The 22,684-nt window shown below is 45.6% G+C and overlaps 1 protein-coding gene across 20 annotated transcripts in view; it reads right to left on the bottom strand.

The window, feature by feature from the left end:
* Positions 1–22,684, bottom strand: part of ATG7 (autophagy related 7) — a 273,963-nt gene that overhangs the window by 99,872 nt on the left and 151,407 nt on the right. For 2 of the 20 annotated variants that reach the window (XR_009732576.1, XM_061397108.1), the window contains one exon: positions 9,368–13,772. The exons of 17 other annotated variants lie outside the window; for them this stretch is intronic. Coding sequence is in view for 2 of the 3 variants with exons in the window: in XM_061397108.1 (XP_061253092.1) it covers positions 13,752–13,772 (21 nt within the window). In the remaining variant the exon portion in view is untranslated. One more of the 20 variants, XM_061397102.1, reaches the window with a different exon arrangement.

Here is a 22,684-nt window from a genome sequence, read left to right as displayed (position 1 = left end):
GTAATTGTTCCTTTAAACGAGACGCTCTGTCCAGAGATGGCTCGGACCCTGGGAGTTGAGCTGTGTGACTGGTGCCAAGTGAAATCTCCGCATGATCTCAGAGGTGAGAGAGGCAGCACGGTGCAGTGGGTAAGACCACAGGCCTGAGAGTGCTGTTCCTACCTCACAGAGCAGTTTTAAGGATTTGATGTGTTACTATTAGATAAGGAGCTTGGAACAGTGACTGGCACGTAAGTACGAAAAAAGTAAGCATCAGCTGCTATTATTTTGTGTGGTGGTCTGGTGAAAGTCCCCCCAAACAACTAGTAAAATAGCCACTATCGATCATTAACTGATGGCTATTGCCTTGGTGATATAAGAGGCTCTTCGAACAGGCCTGGCAGGCTGACAAGCTGCCTGCATTCCCCATGGCCGCCGTCCACAGCCAATCACCGTGGCTGTTATCAGACAAGGAAGACGGGGCAGCCCATTGCCTCCCTATTCACTCTGGCTGCCAGGAACCACGGACTTACACTCCATGTTCAACTCTGGAAGCTTCCCTTAGTTTATGTTTCCTACAAAAATGACTCTAAGAACAGAAAACTTGGCTCTTGTCCTTTTAATCTCATCCTAAAGGCTTTTAGATTCAGTTATGTCTATGGTTTTGACTATAACGATCTTAAATCTTCTTTTTAGAATCAGGTAGAATGTACATAAATATAAGGAAAAAACATAACTGTCAGAGTCTTCATGCTGAATGCCAGCCAAGACATGAGTTTGAGGTGACATATTACATTTTTGTATATTACACGTACCACAGTCCTCTTGGAAAACAGGGCAAATCTTATGTAACATTCTGCAGAGACACCAAAACAGACTCATTTTATGGTCGTGGTTCATCATTAAAAATGTCACACACACACCTCTACCCTACATTTTCCCATGATCACTGCTCCTTCGACAGAAAGTGAAGCTGGAATCAGAGAAGCTATCAGTTGCGCCAAAGACAGATTGTTGTTGAAACCAGTTTTCTTCTCATCCTCTATCCTGATTCGCAGAATCAAAGAGCTCACTGACTGCAATTCTCTCTCTTTACAGAGGACACTGAGACCCAGAGAGAAGTGACTAGCTTAAGGTCACAGAGTGGGTTAATGGTTGAGCTGAAAGTCAAACCTAAATCTGTCAGGCTTCTGTTCTAAGATGCCAACATTCCTCTCTAGACAACTTAAATAGAAAATGAGGGTGTTTAGTCTTCAATTTTGAAATTCTTGAAATTTGTTGTTTTATTATAGCAAAATAGAGGGCTTTAAAAAAAAATCAAGGCAATAGATCCATAAAAAAATAGGTCAAAGTTCTCTGGGAAATATTTCTGTTGCAAAAAGGCTTTACAGTTAAGGCCTTTACCGTGCGTCATTCACGTAGGCCCATTCTAAAACCAGGAAATCGGATCGCTCATTTATCCAGTGTACGCTTAATGGTTAATTACTACATGAGGCAATGTGCTGGATCCTGAGACTATACAATTAAGAAATGTCCCTGGGGACTTCCCTGGTCGTCGGTGGTTAAGACTCCGTGCTACCAACACACCGGGTCAGGTTCGATCACTGGTCGGGGAGTTAAAATCACACATGCTGTGCAGTGTGGCCAAAAGATTTTTTAAAAATCCTCAAAAAACTTTTGTGGCCTCAAAAAATCCTTCCTGACCCAACCCTCCAAGTGGCCAAGAACAACTGCTAAGAGGGGCATGAGCTGAAAGCTACCTGTCACTCCTGAACTAGTATGGTCATTACGTGTCTATTAAATCCTATACAACGTGAGGTTATTATACTTGCTGGAACCCTGATTTCCCTCCATTAGAATGTAAACTCTTTCATGCATTTAGCACTGATTAAACTGGGAAGAACAACTCTTCTAGGTGCTGGGAGAACCCCTGATAACAATGCATGAAGGACCAATTATACCCCCAAGGAGAGACCCCGGGTGTCTCCCATGTGAAATGTCCCTTTCATCCCTGGAAGCTCAGCCCTCTGCCTCCTGCCCGTCATCACCCACGGCCGCCATCTGCTGCTGGAGAATCAACAGAGGTGCCGCGCTACTCACTTCAAAGCTGCTGCTTATCATGCCCAGTGATTTACCAACTGAGAGAAGGACCAGTTACTGACAGTGCCGCCGCCAGAGTACAGTTCTTCCTAGCAGAAGAGTTGGGGAAAAACAACAACAACAACAACAAACTTTTGATCTCGCCTTAAGGTGGACCCAAAGGCAGCTGCAGCACCTCCCTTTTATAAACCTGGCATGGGTCCTCCCCTTTGTGGAAGCGCTTCTTCTCCAGGTTTGATCAAGGGAGGAAGAGCAGGAAGACGGCTTTTCCTCTTAATGGCTTTTACTGCGTCTGTAAACATTGTAATTGTTGGTGATAAGTGAGCAAGGGCCCTGGGAAGTCCTGCGCAGGGAGGTACGGTCATGCCCCAGAGCTGACCTGTCTCCACAGCACAGGGCGCTGCACAGTGTCGTCCGGAAGGAGACACGGTGGAAACTGAGCCTGCTTAGTGCCCTGAAATACACCTCTCTCAGGCTGCTCACACCTGGGGCGGCTGTACACTAAAGTCCTGCATTTGCAGACAGGTCCCCCTCTCTACTCCTGGGGCCTGGAAAGGCCGGACACTGTTAGAAAAGAGAGTAGAAGCAGCATAAACAGGAAGAGGTGACAAAAATCAGGGTTAAAGAAGGAAGGGAACTTTGCAAGTCTCTGCCTCTTTGTACATTTTCACGTCCAAGGAGTGGTTGTGTTTCTGGTTGGGAGACATGGTGGTTGGGGACTGGGTGGAGTATAAAGAAAAATGGGCTTATTTCCCCTCCCTGCCCCCAGGAGTTTAGATCCCCTAAGGAAGGAAGATACAGCGTCTTGGAGGCATGTTCTGAGTCTTGTGCACGTCTGTATCTCTGCAGCAGCGCTGTTCTCAAGAGCTTTCTGCAACAATGAAAATGTTCTCTGTTCTGTCCAGTTCCACCAGCCACCTGTGGCTACTGAACACTTGAGATGTGAAGGGTGTGACTTTAGATCTGAAGCTGTTTAAAATTGAATTTCCACCAATTTAAATATGCAGTTAAAGAGGCACATGTGGCTAGCGGCTGCTGTACTGGGCAGTGCGGTCCTGTAAGATCCAGCACCAGACTCGGTTCCTCATGAGTGTTCAATAAACATCTGTTCAACTGAATGAGACTTTGTGCAGTAAATACATACTGAGCTTCCTCTGCATGCCAGGCACTCTGCCAGGTGCTGGGGCTGACTGAGATGCTGCCCCTGAATGAGCTGGAACTCCTGGTTGTGAGCGACAGGAAACTTAACCTTGCTTCTGTTGTTCAGTCGCTAAATCGTGTCTGACTCTTTGCGACCCCATGGACTGCAGCAGGCCAGGCTTCCCTGTCCTTTACCCTCTCCCGGAGCTTGCTCAAACTCGTGTCCATTGAGGCGATGAAGCCACCCAACCATCTCATCCTATGTGGCCCCCTTGACCTTGCTTTACTCAAGGCAAAAGGAGAGCCCGCTCACAGGCCGCGAGAGCAAGATAATGGCACCCTCACGGCAGCTCAATTTGGGCCTCGGAGGATAAGGCCGTGACTGTCCTCACCCTTTCCCTCTCTCACCTCAGGGAGACTCAACTCTCTTCCATGTGTGGTTTCCACGTGCAAACTGGCTCTCCCCTCAGGAGCACTAGAAGGCTGCCCCCGGCCCAGAGCTCATGCTGGCAACGCCCCCAGTCCTAGCCCCGCCTCCCAGCCCAAGTCTCATTGGATCCCACGGCTGTCACTGAGTCATATGCCTATTTCTGCACCAATCATCATGACCGGCGGAATACGAGGGCGTGACTATCCGGGCCTTCAATTACAGACTCCAATCATGAGCCAAAGGGGTTACTCCACCAGAAAAAGCACATGGGATGAGAGCAGAGGTCCAGGATGGGCTCTTAGACTAAAATCAATAGGGAAAGAGGGAATTTTGCTAAGGAGCAAAAACAACATAGATCCATTCTAGTCTCTACTTCAAAGGGCTCAGTGTCTCTCTAGGGAAATTTTAAATAAGAATGCTGGTTGGTCAGATCTGCTGGCCAGATAGAGAAGAAAGTACTAAAGAGGAAGAGCTACATTTGGCAAGGTCTAGGTTGAAATGTTATAGTAACGTTTAATGACACAAAATTTCCTCTGATGCTGTCTACTTTTTCATAGATAAGTCTCACGAAACCCGTGTGGCCAAGGTGCCACCTGTGAGACCTAGATGTCTGGAGAAGGGATGGGGGCCTGCTGTCTGCAGCCTTCCTCAGATTCGGGGTTCCGAAGTCTCCCTCTGTGCTCCCCTGTCTCCCGGCTCAGGGCGTGCTTGGGCCTCACAAAGTCCTGCCGTGTGTGGATGCAGGCGGAGCAGACGAAGCGCGGCCCACCCAGGGAAGGGACACACATTGCCAATTCACACAATGCAATGTGAATTGTCTATTTTCATAAGGGCTACTCCGAGAAAGATTATTTGTGGGCAGGATGACTCATGGGAGAGCCAGATGAATTCGCCCCACAGAGAAGACAAAGGGCTTGGAACATCGCTGAGATGAGAGAAATTAGCCAGAACAGCTGCAGTACTTTAGGGTCTTTTAAATAGCCTCCTTCTCCACCCATTTCGAGCTGCGCTCTCTCACTCATTACAACACAGGCCGAGGTTTTCCTTTTGTTGGCTCCAAGGGCTAGCAGAGGTTGGGAAATATTCTTTTCAGCAAGCGCATCTTTTTATCCCTCTGAGCTCTCTGGGATTATCTTTTTTTTTTTTTTTTTTGAGATGATGATTCTGGACTACTCTGAGAACTACTCTGAAATTTCTTGGCTTTTTTCTAGGTGGGAAAAAAAAGTTAATAAAGGCTGTGGACCACACTTTTCATGTCTCAAGGACGGTCAGGGCTCAGGCCACATGGCAAGAAGGCCCATGACTCGATCTGTTCTCTTCTCCTGGGACCCAGAAAACTTGCAGCCCCCCTCAACGTCAAACTGACCACCCCTCCTTTAACTGTACAACGAATCTTCCAGTTTGAGCGTGGCTCTCTTTAGGCAGGGCTTCTCTCGTGGCTTGGTGATAAAGAATCTGCCTGCAATGCAGGAGACAGAGGAGATGTAGGTTTGATCCCTGGATCAGGCAGATCCCCTGGAGAAGGAAATGGCAACCCACTCCAGTATCAGTGCCTGGGAAATCCCTCGGACAGAGGAGCATGCTGAACTATTGTCCACGGAGTTGCAAAACAGTTGGACAGGACTGAGCTACTAAACAATAACAACTCTTCAGGCATGGGCTGTAGGTACTCCATGCTTGGTAAGCAAGGAAGAGCTGTTTGTTTTCAATATCCTTTTTGGGTTTTAATAGACTGCTCAGTTCAGCGGTAAGTGGGCCTTGTCCCCCGCTGGAATGGCACTGGAGCCCAGGAGGCTGGACACTTTCAGCAGACAAGAAGTGGTCCTCCCGTGGGCTGGCAGCGGACACAGAGTCAGTGCTCAGTGAATGCTGGTGAATTGTGGAACACTGTTGGCAACTTGGAGATGCTACTGTGCATAAAATATACTGAAGAGAATGGGTCTGGACACTAGTATCTGCAATTATTTGTGTTTCAGAAAAGTGTTCATCTCCTCTCTATAAACCTCAGTTCCCCAGTGCTAACAACTGTTCAACCCTAAGGTGACTCAGCTTTTAAAATGGTCCTTATTATGGATCTCAAGCCTATGTAATAACTAGTTAGCTGATAATGTAAACACAGCTTGGTAAGTGGTCCTCTGTTCCTCAAGGGTTAACTCGCTAGGACTCTAACAGATCACATCAGCATGAATGAGTCTGCTTTTTAGAATGCCCTGCTCTTACCCCTTTCAGCTGTGTAATGTTCTGCCTTCTCATTCATTTTATTTTATTTTTTATGTCAAAAACTATTTTATTACAGCACTGGTGGTGATAATAAAATCAGAAATAATCTAAACATCCATCAACAGAGAAATGGAAAAATAACACGAAGTAACATATATACAAGAGAATATGATACTAGAGTTTAAAAAAATTTTTTTAAAGATAAAAGCATTAGACCTATATTTAGCAACACGGACAGGTCTTTAAAGCATCGGGTTGCATGAAAAATTCAAGTTGCAAAACACAGCTTATGCAACTTATGTACTGTTTGTAAACACCCGGAAAATCCAGTTCACTCAACATAAAATACAGAAGTGAGGGCACGCACTAGTAGCGGTGGTTTCCCTTGGGAAGGCGAGGGCACTCAAGGGGGGCTTCATCTGTAACATTTCTTTCACCTTAAAGAAAGAAAAGCTTGAAGCAAACAATACCAAGGGCAGTACTGCCTGGCATGAACGTTAAGTGTCTGCCGCATTCATGTTTGTTGCTGCTTTTCAAGTTGACAGACTTTAAGGGAAGTTTCAGATTTGCAGACCATTGAGCAGAGTTCCACGTGTTGTCTCCTCAAGCCTCACAGTTTCCTTATTATTAACCTCCTGCGTTAGTGCGGCACACTTCTTACAGCCGATGGGAACACTCGTGATACGTTATTATTAACTCCAGTTCGTATTTCACATTGGGGTTCACTCTGTTTTTATCGTTCTGAGGGTTCACATGTGCCCATCACTACAGTGTTATACAAAATATGTCATGAAAACCTCCTTTGGGCCACCTACTTAACCCTTCCTTCCTCCTCCTGAGCCCCTGACAACCACTGATCTTTAACTATTTCTATAGTTTTGCCTTTTCCAGAATGTCATATCACCGAGTAATTACACAGTAAGCAGCCTTTTCAGATTGAGGCCTTTCACTGAGCAACATGCATTTAAAGCTCCTCCACATCTCATCTCTTTTTACTGCTGAATAATATTCCACTGTATGAATGTATCTGTGTTTTTTTATTTTTAAATCCATTCACCTACTGAAGGACACCTTGGTTGCTTCCAGTCTGGGTGGCTATATTATACAGCTCCCCTAAACACTCAAGTGCAGGTTTTTGTGGGGACATAAGTTCCCAACCCCTTTGAATACCTAGGAGCACAATCCTGAATCATAAACTAAGAACAGACGACTTGTTTTGTAAGAAGCTGCCTGACTGTCTTCAAAAAGGCCTGTGCCATTTTATTTTACATCCCCACCAACAACAAGTTCTCATTCATTTTAAAATTAAATTTGTTGAGATACAACTCACATGCCACATAATTCATAGACCATACGATTCACCCATTTAAAGTGTAAAGTTCTGTGGTTTACATGTCTTCATGGAATTGAGAAACCATCACCACTATCTAATTCCAGGACATTTGCATCATCCCCCAAACACCCAGGACCCATCCTGATTTCTCCCAGCTCTCCCTTCACCCCCACCATCTCCTGACAACCACTCATCTGTTTTATGTCTATAAATTTGCTTATGCTGGCTATTTCATATAAATGGAATCTCATTCATTAAAAACAAAAAAATTCTTGTTATTTTCTGGGGCATGCTAGCTTCCATGCCAGATGCTGGAATCACAGACTGGAGTAAAACCTAGCGTCTGCCTTCTAGCTGCTCACAGTCCAAGAATAAACATTTGCAGACCTCCCAGGGTTCTCTCTTGGCCACAACAGCCACACTCGCGTTAGCTGGCTGAGGCCCGTGTACCAGTTGGACGCGCGGGCCAGGAGGCCCGTCATTTCCCTTTGGGTTCAGCGCTGCTGGGTAGATGCTACCCAGGGATCCATCTCACTGGATGCTGATCAGGCCTACAAATGTTCCCCTTTATCGCTACTGATCAAGCAGATAGACTTGACCTATCCTTTTCCAAAGACGCCTTCCTTGGTAATGACTCAGGACCGTTAGCCTGTTTTCAAATACAGCCAGTTTGTCATCTTCCTGCCACTAAGATCAAAGGAATGCTTCCCCTGGGCTTCCAGTAAGGTGCTTGCGATGTTCCCCTGCGATAATGACTGGACTCAGCACACATCAGAGTGGGTATACTGAGGTCTCCCTGCACATCCTGAAATCAGGCTAGCCTCGGAGAATGGAATCAGGAGAACTGACACATGCTGGAGGACCCTGGCCACGTGTCGAAGTCAGTCTACTGGAGAGATTGCAGAAAAGCAGTTGAGGATATGGGGGGCTTCCCGTGTCAATCAAAGTGACACAGGAGCCATGTCAGGAGACACATTTTAACTAAGAAAGGGAAAATCTACGCAACTCTAGAAGATTGTTCATAGGTGGTATCAGGTTCCATGTGGAGTCTGAAAAAGGGAGTCCAGGGTTTCTGCAACCATTTGTTCGTGTGTCTGCCTTTGTCCAGAGATTAGCAAGATGATCTTACTGGAAAGCAAAACGCTTCAGCTCCTGGGGGGTCACAGGTCCATGAGGTGATCATGAAACCTCCCAACTACTGTCTGTCTCCCCATGTATGGACGGGAAGTGGCAGACAGAACAAATGTGACACTGTGTTTTATATTTCAGTTTCTTATGAGTTTGGCTATCGGGAGTTAGTCTTCAAGCTCTGGCAAGATTGAGTTTCTGACCCAAAAGGGTAGGACGCATGCACCGTGACGATCCACCAAAGCACCTATCCGGAGAAGACAGGTTTAGGAGAGGTAAAAACCATGGTCCAACATACAGGGCCTGCCGTTTAGAACAGGAATTTAACTGACTCTAAGGCAAGTCTAACAACTAGATATTGTAAGGTAATAGTTAAAAACACAGGTTTTGGAGCCAAATGACTTGGCTCCAACACTTACTAGCTATGTCAACTTGGGCAACTTAGCCTCTAGGCACCTTGATTTCCTCATCTGTGAAATAAAATGCTTGTAAAGACTAAATAAGATAACCCAAACAAATGCTCACTAAGACATCTGGAACACAGCAAGCTCTCAGAAGTTAGCCATCACATCACCATCGTCTGAAGGATGACCAGACCACCCTTTGAGATGGGGAGCCCCCCGGAGCTCAACTGGCAGAGATCTCTCAACTGAGGGCCAAATATAAACTTGATGTCGCTGAATTTACTTCAACTCCAGGATTTCCAATGAGCTCTAAGCCCCTAAAGCTCTTACATACAATTCAAAACAAGAATGTGGTCTCAGCAGTTGATGCGTCTTTTTTACATAAAACCTCTTCTTGCCGTCCAACCGATGGATACTTTCCTGAGGACTTATGTGCACAGCACCTGTTAGCCAATGAGAATGGGAAAGGTGGTCCTTTCCTTCAAGAAGCTGAACATCTAACTGAGAAGAGGAGATGAGAGAACCAGTGATGCAAGCGTGCATGCTGGATTCAGGCCGACTGTCCATTCGGTGCTTGCCTTTTCACTGGAGGGACAGGGTAGTCTGTGTCCAGAATCGCTCCATTCTAAGGAACACGAGGAGTGTGTTAGTAAACTAAGCTGCGATCGGTCACATTGCCTCTCCCTCCCTCTCTCTGTCTCGGTCTCCTCCCACTCCCTTCACGGGACAACAAAGTAGTGTGATGGCTCTGTGGCCTTTCAATCTCAGATTCCCAGGCGGTGCTGGCTGGACCACAGCAGCACTGGTAAAGGCAGACACGCAGCTTCTGTGCTTTGACTTCCCAGGACAGTAAAGGCTGCCCATTATTTACTTGTAAAGTGTGAAAGTGTTAGTTGCTCAGTTGTGTCTTACTCTCTGCGACCCCATGGACTGTAGCCCACCAGGCTCCTGTGTCCATGGAATTCTCCAGATGAGAATACTGGAGTGGGTAGCTATTCCCTTCTCCGGGGGATCTTCCAGACCCCGGGATCGAACCCGGGTCTCCCACATTGCAGGCCCATTCTTTACCATCTGAGCCACCATAAAGACTGCTGATGCCCCCCTCCTCTCATCTGTAGACTCAGTGAGGGAGAAGGAAAGTGGGCTTTCTTCATGTGACCCCAGGAGGTTATTAATATTCACTGACTGAAGTAGGTTCACCCAAGGCTATTACAATCAGCATATGTAAGAAAAACCCCTGATCTTCTGTTAAAGCACCACCTCCACTTTCTAGTGACACTTTCTTTTTGTGACATTTGAACCACAGTTCCAGACTTCCTTTAGGTTCCGTGGGATCCGGCTGCTGCATTTTAAGTATATTACTCTCCCTTAACACATCAGGTAAGGGAGAGAGGCCCCGGGGGTCTGTCTTGCACTCTGGACGAGCAGCCGGGGCCAGCGACACCAGGAGGCTCCTCTCAGTGGGACAGTCGCCAGTTTACTGATTGCTCTTTTGCCTCGAGAAATTCACAGCACCTTCGGGCAAGAGGGGACAGCAGTGTGGTGTTTATTGAAATCTACATCTGGTAGCAATTTGTCCAACAGCAACCAGCTTTCCCCCCCGTCCTTTTCTTCAAGTCAGTGATCCACAGGGGCCCATAATGCTCCACAACTGTTCACTTGTGTGAGGCCTGCACCGCGTCGTTTATGTCCCTAATTACAGATCTGGGTTCATCAGCAAGTTTCAGCATGGTAAGGACTTTTTTTTAGACTACAGTGGAGACTGAGGGCTCGTGTCCCGAGGCAGCAACGTGGACTGGCCGTCCCCATTTGGGCTGAAAGAGGCGGCCTCACGCTGGCCTCTGGCCCCACTTTTGGCCAGCACAGATGGCCTGAGCGGTCCCCTTCCCCACCCTATGAGGTGTGGCCTCTCGATGCTGCACAGACGCTTGGGAGAAGGGAGAGCTGAGTTCTAACTGACAATGAGAAATGGCTGTGCTGTGGAGAAAGGAGCAGCCCAAGCTCCAATCTCAGGCAAAACTCTTTCTTCCTTTAGGGGGTGGTGGTGGTGAGGGAAGCTGAGCAGCTAGTTGTTTGCTGAAGGACTCGCTGAGCAGACAGTTCTATGTACTTTGGTGAGAAGATGGCGTAAATCTAGAAAGCAGAATATGTCAAGCTTGTGTGGGGGGGGGAATATCTGGTAACTGGAATGCCCATATTTACAATGAAGACCCCAGAGGAAAGCAGAACTGTTTAGGACGGACGAGAACAGACGGAGCAGGGTGGACTTGGGATGGGCTTCTAAACATGTGCCCAGCTACGCGTTACCAGTCTCGGGAAGGTCTGGCCTGTTCCTCTTTGGATCCACATCCAGCGATGAAATTGGAAAGGGGTCAATAAATTATTTGCTGACCAACAGGAGCCAGGCTTAAGTAGGAACAATATTACTAAAAATATACATTATAGAATATTTTGCATCCCCGTCCCTCTATGCTCTCCCAGAACTAAGGTGAGAAGCAAGATGGATCAAAATGAAGATTTCAGAACTGAGAATCAATTTAATTTTACAGTATCAAAACATGGAAACCCCCCAAGTACAACACAGAGCAGCTGTTATGTTTGCAAGTGAGAAGGGTCAGCTGTAAAAATACAGCCCCTAGGATCGGGGTCACAGGCCAAACGGCGAACACACCTCCCAGGCTCCCAGGACCCTCCGCTGCGGTCAGGAAGTCTGGGCCAGCGGCTCTCCACTTCCTCATCCCCACTTTCTCTCTCACAGGCTGAAAAATCCCTCCTCCCCAACAAAATGCACTCCTGTATCTTAATGCTTTTATAATTCAAAGTCACACACAAACTGCCGAGGAGGAGAGCTTTAGGACGGGACAAGCTGTTCAGTATGCCATTCCACAGGAGACGACAGAATTCGGGGGGTGGCGATGGTGGTGGGGGAACAACTTGATAGCTTAGCTGGTCAAGGTCGTCTCAGTGGTTTAAACGTCGTATTCCCGTTTGGCTTCCGGGAGTCCCATTCCTACCTCCTCAAAGCCGCAGGCACTGGGGACCCTATGCGGGGGTGGGCTGGCCATCAGGACTGCCTCCGTCAGACCAGCACGCCCAGGAGATAATCTCAACTGGAAGAGGCCTGTGTGGGGCGGCAGGACAGCGGGGATACTGCCTAACGGGAGAAGTGTGTCTCCTCACGTAGAGATGAGGCTGCAAAGAGAGCTTAACAGATATGCTCAAGTTTCTAAACCAAGGGACTGATGCTTAATTGTTATTTCAAAAACTGCTTATGTATAAAGATACAAACTTAAGGAGAAAGCAAATAACGACTTAAAAGGTGCCTTTAAAACCCTGTGAACTATTGGGGAATTTTGAGTTCGTGTTGGATTTTAGGTGGTGTTATGGAATTATTGTTCTTTATTCTGTGATGACAACAGCATTCCATTTACATAGAAGAGTGTCTGTATGTTTACCAGATTCAAAAAAAAAATATAGGGGAGGGAGTGTCACTGTATACGGAACTTGCTTTCAAACAGTTCAGGAAAAGAGAAAACGGAATACGCATGTGATGTGTGTGGAAAGAAAGAGCAAGAGATAGATAAGCAGGTGTGGCGAAACATGAATAGACGAATCCAAGAGGAAGGTACTGGGTATTCATTTTACTTTTCTGTAAGCTTTTATGTATGTTTGAGACTTCTCACACACACACACAAATATCTTGGGGAAAAAATAAAATCCTGTAACAAAGAGTGAAATTTTAAAGATTCAGAGGCAGGTTGGGATTTGGATCTTTCCAATGCCCACTTCAACTTAAACAACAGACCACAGGGCACTCCTGTCTTCCCTTCACCCCTCCATCAGGGGCTGACCCTGACTTTCTCCTCCTAAGGAGCCCACAAGGGAGGCAGTTGACCAGTGGACTCTGTGGTGTTAGAGAAGACTCTTGAGAGTCCCTTGGACTGCAAGGCGATCCAACCAGTCCACCCTAAAGGAAATCAACTCTGAATATTCATTGAAGGACTGATGCTGAAGCTGAAGCTCCAATACTTTGGCCACCTGATGCAAAGAGCCGACTCACTGGCAAAGACCCTGATGCTGGGAAAGACTGAGGGCAGGAGGAGGAAGCGACAGAGGATGAGATGGCTGAACGGCAGTTAAAGCAAACCCAGGGAGACAGTGAAGGACAGGGAAGCCTAGCGTGCTGCAGTTCGTGGGTTTGCAAGAGTCAGACACAACTCAGCAACTGAACAACGGGAACTCAACAAAGTATTTACTGGCTCCTGGTGGCAGGAGAAAGGGTTGAATGAGGTGTGCAGAGACCATGGCTTGAAAACGAAGGCACAGTAAGAATGGAAGAAATCGTTGTCACATCTACACCAAGTTCACTCTTAAAATGGGCTCGTTGTCACAAACAGAAAATCCCCACAACCACCAGGACCCAGACAGTGAGAGGAGGAGACAGAAGCCGGGGAGCGCCAAGCATGTGCCTCGGGGCCAGGTGCTTGCTTTCTCTTCAAAAATATTTAATGGAGAAAAAATTTACATGCCACACAATTCACCCGTTAATGTGAATTATTCAAAGGTTTTAGCACATTCACAAGGTGCAATCATTATCACGATCCAAGAAGGGAACACTAATCAGAAAGAAGCCCTTACCCAGAGGCAGTCACTCTTCGTTCCCCCCCAAGTCTCCACACACACCCCACTTCCCAGCAAACCTAATCTGCTCTGACTCCATGGACTGTTCAATCCTGGATATTTCGTACAAATGAAACACTGTAACAGGTGGCCATTTGTGACTGGCCTCCTTCACGCAGCATGACGATTGCAAGGTTCATCCTTCATCCACCTTATAACGTACGCCTTTCTTTTTTATCACCAAATAAGACTCCACTGTGATTCCAAGCTCACATCCGCATTTGACCGGTCTGCTCACCAGGTGCGGGGCCTGTGGGTGGTTCCTGCCTTCTGGCGATTATGGTCAAGAGTGCTGTTATAAACGTGTGTGAACGAGTTTCTATGTGAACAGTAGTTTTCATTTCTCTTGTTTATACACCTAAAAGGGGAAGAACAGAGCCATATGGTAACTCTATTTAACTTTCTGAGGAACTGCCAGACTGCTTTCCAAAGTGACTGCACCGTTTTACACTCCGAGCAACAGTGTGTGAGGCTTCCAATTTCTCCATACCTCGCCAACACTTCTTACTCTCATCTCTTACGGTCATCTCAGTGGGCCTGCAGTGGTATCTCACAGTGGCTTTGATCTGCATTTTTCTGACGGTTAATGATGCCAAGCATCTTTTTTTTAAATGGACTTACTGGACATCTGTATATCTTCAAAAAAAGGTCAGTTTAAATCCACTGAAGTCACTCAGTCATGTCCGAGTCTTTGCGACCCCATGGACTGTAGCCCTCCAGGCTCCTCGGTCCATGGGATTTTTCCAGGCATGAATACTGGAGTGGGTTGCCATTTCCTTCTCCAGGGGATCTTCCCAACCCAGGATCGAACCTGGGTCTCCCATATTGTAGGCAGATGCTTTACCATCTGAGCTACCAAGGAAGCCTGCCTTAAATCCACTGGCCATTTTTAAATTGGATTAGTGATTTTTTATTATTGAGTTATAAGAATTCCCTATATAAATATTCTGGATATTGGTTTCTAATCAGAAAAATGAATTTCAAAAAAACAAAAAACAAAAAACAAAACACCTTTATTCTCTAATTCTTTTCCTTTCTTCATAGTGTCCTTTGAAGTACAAAGTTGCAGATTTTCATGGAGCCCAATTCCCAATTAATCTGTATTATCCTTTGTTAGGTGCTTTCTTATTCAATGCTCACAGTTAATTGTGCAGAGTAGAGATTACTGATCCCATTCAACAAATAAGGAAAAGGAAGCTCAGTGAAGCAAATGACCCAAGGTCTCACAGGGGGCCACTGCACATGGCCCTGCCCGGCCACACAGTGAACAGAGCAGGTGTGGCCATTGCTCGGAGCTGGGCCATGAGTTCAGGCCTTCTGACCAGGCCAGGTTCAGGCCTTCATATACTCCGGGAGTGTTACTGTGCAATATGGCCAAGTTTTAAACAGATTCCTCAGACATTACACATTTAACATTCTAGGGATGCTGCCGTTACTTAAAACAAGGGGATCTGGGGAATCTGTCTTTGGAAGTTATATGAACACGTAGTGAGTTGGGCGTGTTTTATAAACATACTCAATTGTAATGAGGGGAGGTCTGAGTTTATGATGAAGCCAAAAGTCCTGGATACCTAAGTCTGGAAAAGGAGGTACGTTATTCGGTTGGATTGCGCCTTTTAGGATTTATATACATGGTGACACACACACCAACCAATACAGAGTATGAGAAGTCATTTAAGATTAAAGGGAGATCTAAGTCTCAGAACTGTTTCTAGCAATGGCAGCCCGATATGCGAGATGCCAGAGGACACTGATACACTGCATGAGAAGGAATCACACGGACACGCTTGAAGACGTTCTGATATAAAAACTGGCCATCTTTGTACTTCTCAGTCACACCAGAACACTGAATCAAAATTACTGAATTACTGGAGCTAAAAAGGATTTCACATTTCTTCCAATCTCCTTAAGTGATGTAACCGATGCACCAACTGTTGACTCGAGTCCTCATGAGAACACTAGCAGAACAGGGACTAAAATTTAAAGAGGATGCAGTGTCCATGTTCTAGTTCTTATTATCAGCTGTTTGAACTCTGCTTTTAGCATTTATGGCTCTTCCCCTCTCTCCCCCACAGACCTCCAAGTGGGTTGTGCCATCCAAGACACCTCTACTAAAGGGTGTGGAAGTGTGCCCGAGGTTCACGGTCCATCTTCCAACTGGCTCGTCCCTAACACCAGCTTATTTAAACATCTCAGGTCCATGTAGATAGCTCTGACAGCAAATAAAAGGGGCTCATTTTATGAAGTGAGTTCTGAAGGGATACTGCCAAGCCTTATTTCAAAAGCCAGGCTCCAGTTTCCAGTCTAAGAATTAGATGGCTTTCTGCCTGCTGTCTCTGCTTTTCCCCTCTTACTTAGGAAAGAAGGCCAAAGCTGAGCCTCGAGGGACTGCTTCATAAGGAAAAATCGACGCAGGGTACGGTGTCAGGATGGGCCAGTGCAGGTTGGAAGTGGGCTGGCAGAAGGCTTGGGAGAAGAGACGCTGCTTCGCGAGCGGGTTAGGTCAGTCCCCAGGGCCATTTCCCTCCACTGGAAACAGGTTTAAGTGCTGACACGGGGGTTTCCCACAGCTTCTACTAGCCTCCAAAGGCATATTTGTCATCGGAGGCTCTTGATGAAGCTGTACATAAATATCTGACTGTTGTTAAATACAAAACAAAACAAAACAAAAATATTCCACGGGAACCAAATCAAAACCAGCTGTGAGGGGGAGAGGCCAAAAACTCAGTGTCAGTGCAAAAGGCCCAGCAGAAACACTTGTTAACTGTGCTATTTACTTTGCTGAATAGTAAATTGCCATGCCAATGAAGTCATATCACATGACTACAATGTCTTTCACATGACTCTCCAGCTATGGGAGAAATGGGCATTTTATTTTCTAGAATTCTGGATTCTGTAGTGGATGAGTCAGAATCTGGGTTTTAATTCAGAATCAACCCATCGGCCCAGGCCTGTTCATTGCCAGTCATCAAAATTAAAAAAAAAAAAAATTATGATTTTTACATCCTATGGTATATAGCTGGTGTGCTAAACTTACTTTTTAAATCATCATTCATTAATCCCTAATTCTGCAGAAAGAAAGTAGTGCTTAGCAAAAACACAGTTCTTTTAAAGGAATGCGATAGTTGCAATCTTAAAAAATAATTGTATGACACAGCATCAAGTAAAACGTGCGTGTGTGTGTCTGTGTGTCTGTGTGTGTGTGTGTTAGTCTCTCAGTTGTGTCTGACTCTCTGCGACCCCATGGACTGTAGCCTGCCAGGCTCCTCTGTTCATGGGATTCTCCAGGCAAGAATACTGGAGAGGGTTGCCATTTTCCCCTCCTGGGGATCTTCCCAACCCAGGGATCAAACTCAGATCTCTTGCATTGTGGGCAGATTCTTTACCATCTGAGTCACCAGGGAAGCCAAGTAAAATGTAGCCTAACATTAATGCTGGAATCATGAAACTTGCCAACTTTCAAAAATGAGAATGAACTATTTCACGCAAGTTGGGTTATGGAATTTTGGAATTTGAACATCTCAAGGATATACCAATATAGCTTGTTTTATTAACTCCTATAAATCAGTGTTTTCTCTCTCTGGTTAGATAGAGTTTGAAACTTATTTGGCATTTCCCACAGCACAATGTTGAACTCACAGTTGGAACTAAAGCAGTACATGTGAACTGATACTTGATGAAAAATAACCCTAAGAAGGAAAGTCACAGCAAATTTTATGAAAAGATGGCTAAGTCATTCACAAGTTTGATTAGACTCAGCCTTTTTACAACAAGCTAAGCAATTTAAAGAGCATGTGGTGAGCATGTCAAGGGCTCCGTGACTTGGAAGTCTTGTGTTTCATCAACTTTAGGGTCATTTCCTCTGGTTCCAACTGGGATCAACAGTCAGCTAGGAGCCATGGGGGACTGGGGTCCATCTTTAAATATGCGAGACCATTCGCAACAGGGTCTTGAAAGTAAAGGTCAGAACTCTGTGCAAAATTCCCTGTTCAGAGAGCAACATTTTAAGAGGGTAAAAAGCTAAGTGGGGCCTCCCAGAGTGTACTTACCAAGAGCTAAACTGGCTATAAAGAACCTAGCAATCTCTGCCTAAGACCCTTTCCTTATGAAAAATTTATGAGGTGGGTGTTTTAAATTTTTCAATCTACAACTTGAGATAAAATTAATTCATCACCACATATTTTTCATGTAAGTATTTTTACTGCATCCTTGGTCTATAGCTTCTCTTCACTGTACTAAATGAAACAGGAGGACTTTATCTGCTAAACCAAGCTACCATTTCTGTTCTTTTTCTCTAAGCTGTATCTCCACCCTGTCTCTAATACCATCTAGTCGTTTTCACTCATTTATTCCACTACCTCAAAATCATCACAGCCCAAGATAAACTGACCTCTGTGACTCTGGCACCCCCTCCCCCAACTGCCAGCCCCCTTTTTGCACCTTGCTCCTCAGCCCTCTTCCAACAGACCTAACCTGGCGATCTGTCTGTTCCTCTCAACAGCACTATCATTAAACTAGTACAAAGGCAATCATTTTTGGATACTCGATGATGGGAGGGAGGTGAGTGCAAAAAACTCCATGGGTCAATCTCACTAAACGTGGTTGATTCTGTCTTGAATCTCTCTCTCAACCCATTCTCTCTGTGCCCCTTTCAATGAAAATAAAGGGATCTATAATCTCTAGTGGGATCAGTTTTGCATTCCTCCTTCATAAAGGGGCCAAATCTGGGGAGAGAGACCACAGATGTTAAGGGAGATGAAAAAGTTTAATAACAATGAAACATTTTCTTTCTTTAAACTGAAAGGAATTAACCTGCTACAAAATGGATGAACCTAGAAAACATCATGCTAAGTAACAGACATCAGACACAAAGGCCTTAACTTTGGTTTCAGGCTCTTGAAAGTGAAGTCGCTCAGTCGTGTCCGACTCTTTGAGACTCCATGGACTGTACCCTGCCAGGCTCCTCCATCCATGGGATTTTCTATGCAGGAATACTGGAGTGGGTTGCTATTTCCTTCTCCAGGGGATCTTCCAGACCCAGGGATCGAACCTGGGTCTCCCACATTGCAGGCACACTCTTTACTGTCTGAGCCACAACAGAAGCTCACTCAGCCTCTTGATGAAGGTCAAAGAGCAGAGTGAAAAAGCTGGCTTAAAATTCAACACTAAAAAGCTAAGATCATGGCATCCAGTCCCATCACTTTGCGGTAAATAGGAGAGGGGAAAAGTGGAAGCAGTGACAGACTTTATTTTCTTGGTCTACAAAATCACTGTGGATGGTGACTGCAGCCATGAAATTGAAAGATACTTGCTCCTTGGAAGAAAAGCTATGACCAACCTAGACAGTGTGTTAAAAAGCAGAGACATGACTTTGTTGACAAAGGTCTGTATAGTCAAAGCTGGTTTTTCCAGTTGTCATGTCATGAGAGGGTAACAGGCAGGATGCCTAGGGGCCCCCAAATGGAGGAAATAGGCTGCAAATATCAGACATTTTTAAAAAATCTCTCTCTTAAGCGGCAGGAGGAAACAAACTACAAATATCAAGATTTTTCTCCTTTCTCTATACAAAATTAAAAGGAAGTTTCTTTTAAAATTCTGTGTTGCCATGATGACACCTGGTTCTACCTGAACTTAACTTTTCTCAAACCTTGAGCTAACCAATGCATTTTTCTTATGGAAATGTTTTTCTTAAGCTATGTTAATGAACTATGTATTTCCTTCAGTCAGTTCAGTCGCTCAGTCACGTCTGACTCTTTGGAAGCCCATGGACTGCAGCATGCCAGGCCTCCCTGTCAATGTATTTACCTTAGATTGGTTTGCCTAAGACTGAGAACCAACTTGACAAACCAGTCTGTTTTATTCAACAAACCAGTATGTTTTACTCATGCAAATGTTCTCTTAAGCTATGTTAATGAGACTATGTTATTCCTTGGAAATCTGCCTGTCTCCAAGATATACAAGATATACGTCAATCATTTTATGGTCTGGGATGACTCACCTTGTGGCCATGTTCTCAAAATGCATGCTGTGGGGGAGGGGCCTGGGGTCACTGTCTGAGTTTTGAGACACTTCCTTTCTCAAATTAGCAGCCTGCTAGTAGGTATGTAACTTCCTGCTAAAGGCTAGCAGGGGGGCACTCTTTCTGCCTGCTTCTGATGTCTATATGTCAGAAGTGTTCTCTATCTCTTTTATACTTTAATAAAACTTTATTACACAAAAGCTCTGAGCGATCAAGCCTTGTCTGCTTTTGAACTGTGGTGTTGGAGAAGACTCTTGAGAGTCCCTTGGACTGCAAGGATATCAAACCAGTCTATCCTAAAGGAAATCAAACCTGAATATTCATTGAAAGGACTGATGCTGAAGCTACAATACTTTGGTCATGTGACATGAAGATACAGCTCATTGGAAAAGACCTTGATGATAGAAGAAATTGAAAGCAAATGGAGAAGGGGGCAGCAGAGAATGAGATGGTTGGATAGTATCACTGAGTCAATGGACAGGAGTTTGAGCAAGCTCGGGGAGATGGTGATGGACAGGTAAGCATGACGTGCTGCAGTCCGTGCGGCTGCAGAGTCGGACACGACTGAGTGAGTGAACAGCAACAACACGTGACATATCCAGGATAGGAAAATCCACAGAGACAGAAGGGAGGTTAGTGGTCACCAGGACTGGAAGGAAGGAGAAGGCGGGAGTGAGGAGTGACAGCTCAGTGGGCACAAAGTTCCTTTTTGTGGGGATGAAAAGGTACTAAGCTCGACAGTGACAGTAGCAGGACTGTGAATGTACTAAAAGGCACTGAACTGGACATGCTGAGAGGGCGAACTCCACGGTACGTTACTTGTAAGTCAATGAAGCTGTTACTGAAAAGTGCATTCAGGGCTTCCCTGGTGGCTCAGTGGTAAAGAATCCATCTGCCAAAGCAGGAGACACGGGTTCAATTCCTGATTCGGGAAGATCCCACAGGCCATGGGGCAGCTAAGACCGTGTGCCACAGCCACTGAGTCTGTGCTCTAGAGCCTGGGAGCCGCAACTACTGAAGCCCGCGTGCCCTAGGGCCTGTGCCCGGCAACAAGAGAGGCCACCACAGTGAGAAGCCTGCGCACCGCAACAAAGAATAGTCCCCCTCACCACAACTAGAGAAAGCCTGTGCCAAGTATCACAGACCCGTGTGGCCAAACAGAAGCAAACAGTCTCTGATATCGGGTAACTCCAACTAAATGCTCAAGATGTGAGTAACATATTTTAGACTCCTGGCCTCTGAGACCTTTATTCCAAGGACACCCTGGCCCCCCTCTCCTGTTGTACTCCCCCATGCTTTCCCTGCCCAAATCTTTTCAGAGACAGCCTACTTATCCTATCCCAACTAACTGGAAAATCCGGTCCCTTCCAAGGAAAGCTTTTTGTTGACATAGTTACTCCTCCAGGCAGGAGTAACAGTTCTCTCAGCACCTAATATGCAAATGTCGAAGGCGTTTTTGCTGACACTAGAGTTCAGTAGTCGCGTCTCTGCTGCGCACACTGTGAGCTCGTCTCGCTAAGTTTTGTATTCGGTTACGAGCACAGTGCCCTGCTAGTGAGTTTTCAAAAGATGTTCAGTAAAGGCTTTCTTTTTTTGCAAAACTAGCATTTGTACAAATATTTTATAAACAATGTATAAAATGATACTGTCACATATAATTATCTGGTTGAATCTTTTGCAACTGCGATGTTGACGAATGAAACCAGTGAGTCCAAGAAGAGAATTAATTGGGCATTCCTCATCGCATTGCTTCCCTGGTGGCTCAGAGGGTAAAGAGTCTGCTGCAACGTGGAAGACCCAGGTTCAATCCCTGGGTCGGGAAGATCCCCTGGAGAAGGAAATGGCAATCCACTCCAGTACTCTTGCCTGGAAAATCCCATGGATGGAGGAGCCTGGTAGGCTACAGTCCATGGGGTCGCAAAGAGTCGGACACGACTGAGCGACTTCACTTTCTTTCTTTCTTTCCTTGCATCGCTAAAACAAGTTGGGACTTTTCCATATGGGATGCAGAAGTCTGTGTCTTTATTACTGAATATCTGTAAACGTACTGAGAGTCCACTGTGCAAATCAGCACACGACCTTTACGCAGGTATGTGGATATCTTTTGATATTCATATTTATTCACACACACCTTTTTCACAGTCAAGTAGAACAACATAGGCAAGACAATGATTCTTGTTGCCAGGAGGTCTCCTGGTAAGCATTCTTTTTTGAAAAACATAGTCCTATTTCGAGTTTTTGAAGAAAAAGAATAACCCTTTTCTAAGATAAGGGTTGCAAACTCCAATACCAGTAAGAGTCATCAACTGAAAAGCATCTTCAAAACAGAGCACCGTCACTTAAGAATATCTTTCGGGCAAGAAAGCAACAGCAGTGTTCGTCTCCACGAAGGGAACCGGGTGGTGAGGGACAGGTGTGGAGGAAGGTTTCCTTCCCACACAGTCTTTTTATGCCTTTAAAACCTTGTATCAAGCACATTATTTAATCTATAAAATTGGCTTTTTGGCTCCAGCTAACTATCACTATTAAGGAATGCAGGCCTGGGGTTGCCAGATTGGATCTTTCAAAGAAGTTGGAAATGGGAAAACTCACATTTTTATGTAAAACTCATAATTTTTAAAATGTTGGCTTCATTCAGAATTTAACGCGTGGGAAGCCAAACAAAACACACGTGTAAGCCGTGTCTGGTCCCAGGCCAGCCAGGTTACCACCTCTAATCTAAAACCTATGTGCGGCTATGACTGCAAAACTAGAAACGTACTTTACTGGAGGAAAACTTCAGAAAGAAAACTCAGCCTGTGGATGAGGTCACTCCCCCTTCCTGCCCTACCATCTCTCTGCTGTTGCTTTCTTAAACTGCTCCTTCTCCTTCTGGGTCTTCGAAAAGGCAACTGATGTTTGACCAACTAAAGCGCAAAACAAGCCAGGTTTGATCAACGAATATACCCTTTATCCTAGCATCCGGTCTGTTTCTAAAGAGTGAAACATGGTAGGCGGCAGCGATGGGGTCGATATCAAGTTGCAATTCTTCTAGGCAACCAAAGAGAAGTATGTGAATTATTTCTAGGTGGGTGGAAAAATTCCCCCGCCAACTAGTCACATGCCACTAGTCCCTCACCATCAGCCCTGCTCAGGGGACGAAGTGCAGCCTTGATCAACCTAACATTCTGAACCTTCCCTGGGAAGCCAATCACAGCGCTGGGGAAAATCTCACCGTCTCTTAAAGGCCTGCAGAGACGCCAGTCATCTGC

Source organism: Bos javanicus, chromosome 22, assembly GCF_032452875.1.
Source record: "Bos javanicus breed banteng chromosome 22, ARS-OSU_banteng_1.0, whole genome shotgun sequence".
NCBI lineage: Eukaryota > Metazoa > Chordata > Mammalia > Artiodactyla > Bovidae > Bos > Bos javanicus.
The sequence above is the reverse complement of the archived record's forward strand: the minus strand, read 5'-3'. Positions and strand labels throughout refer to the sequence as shown.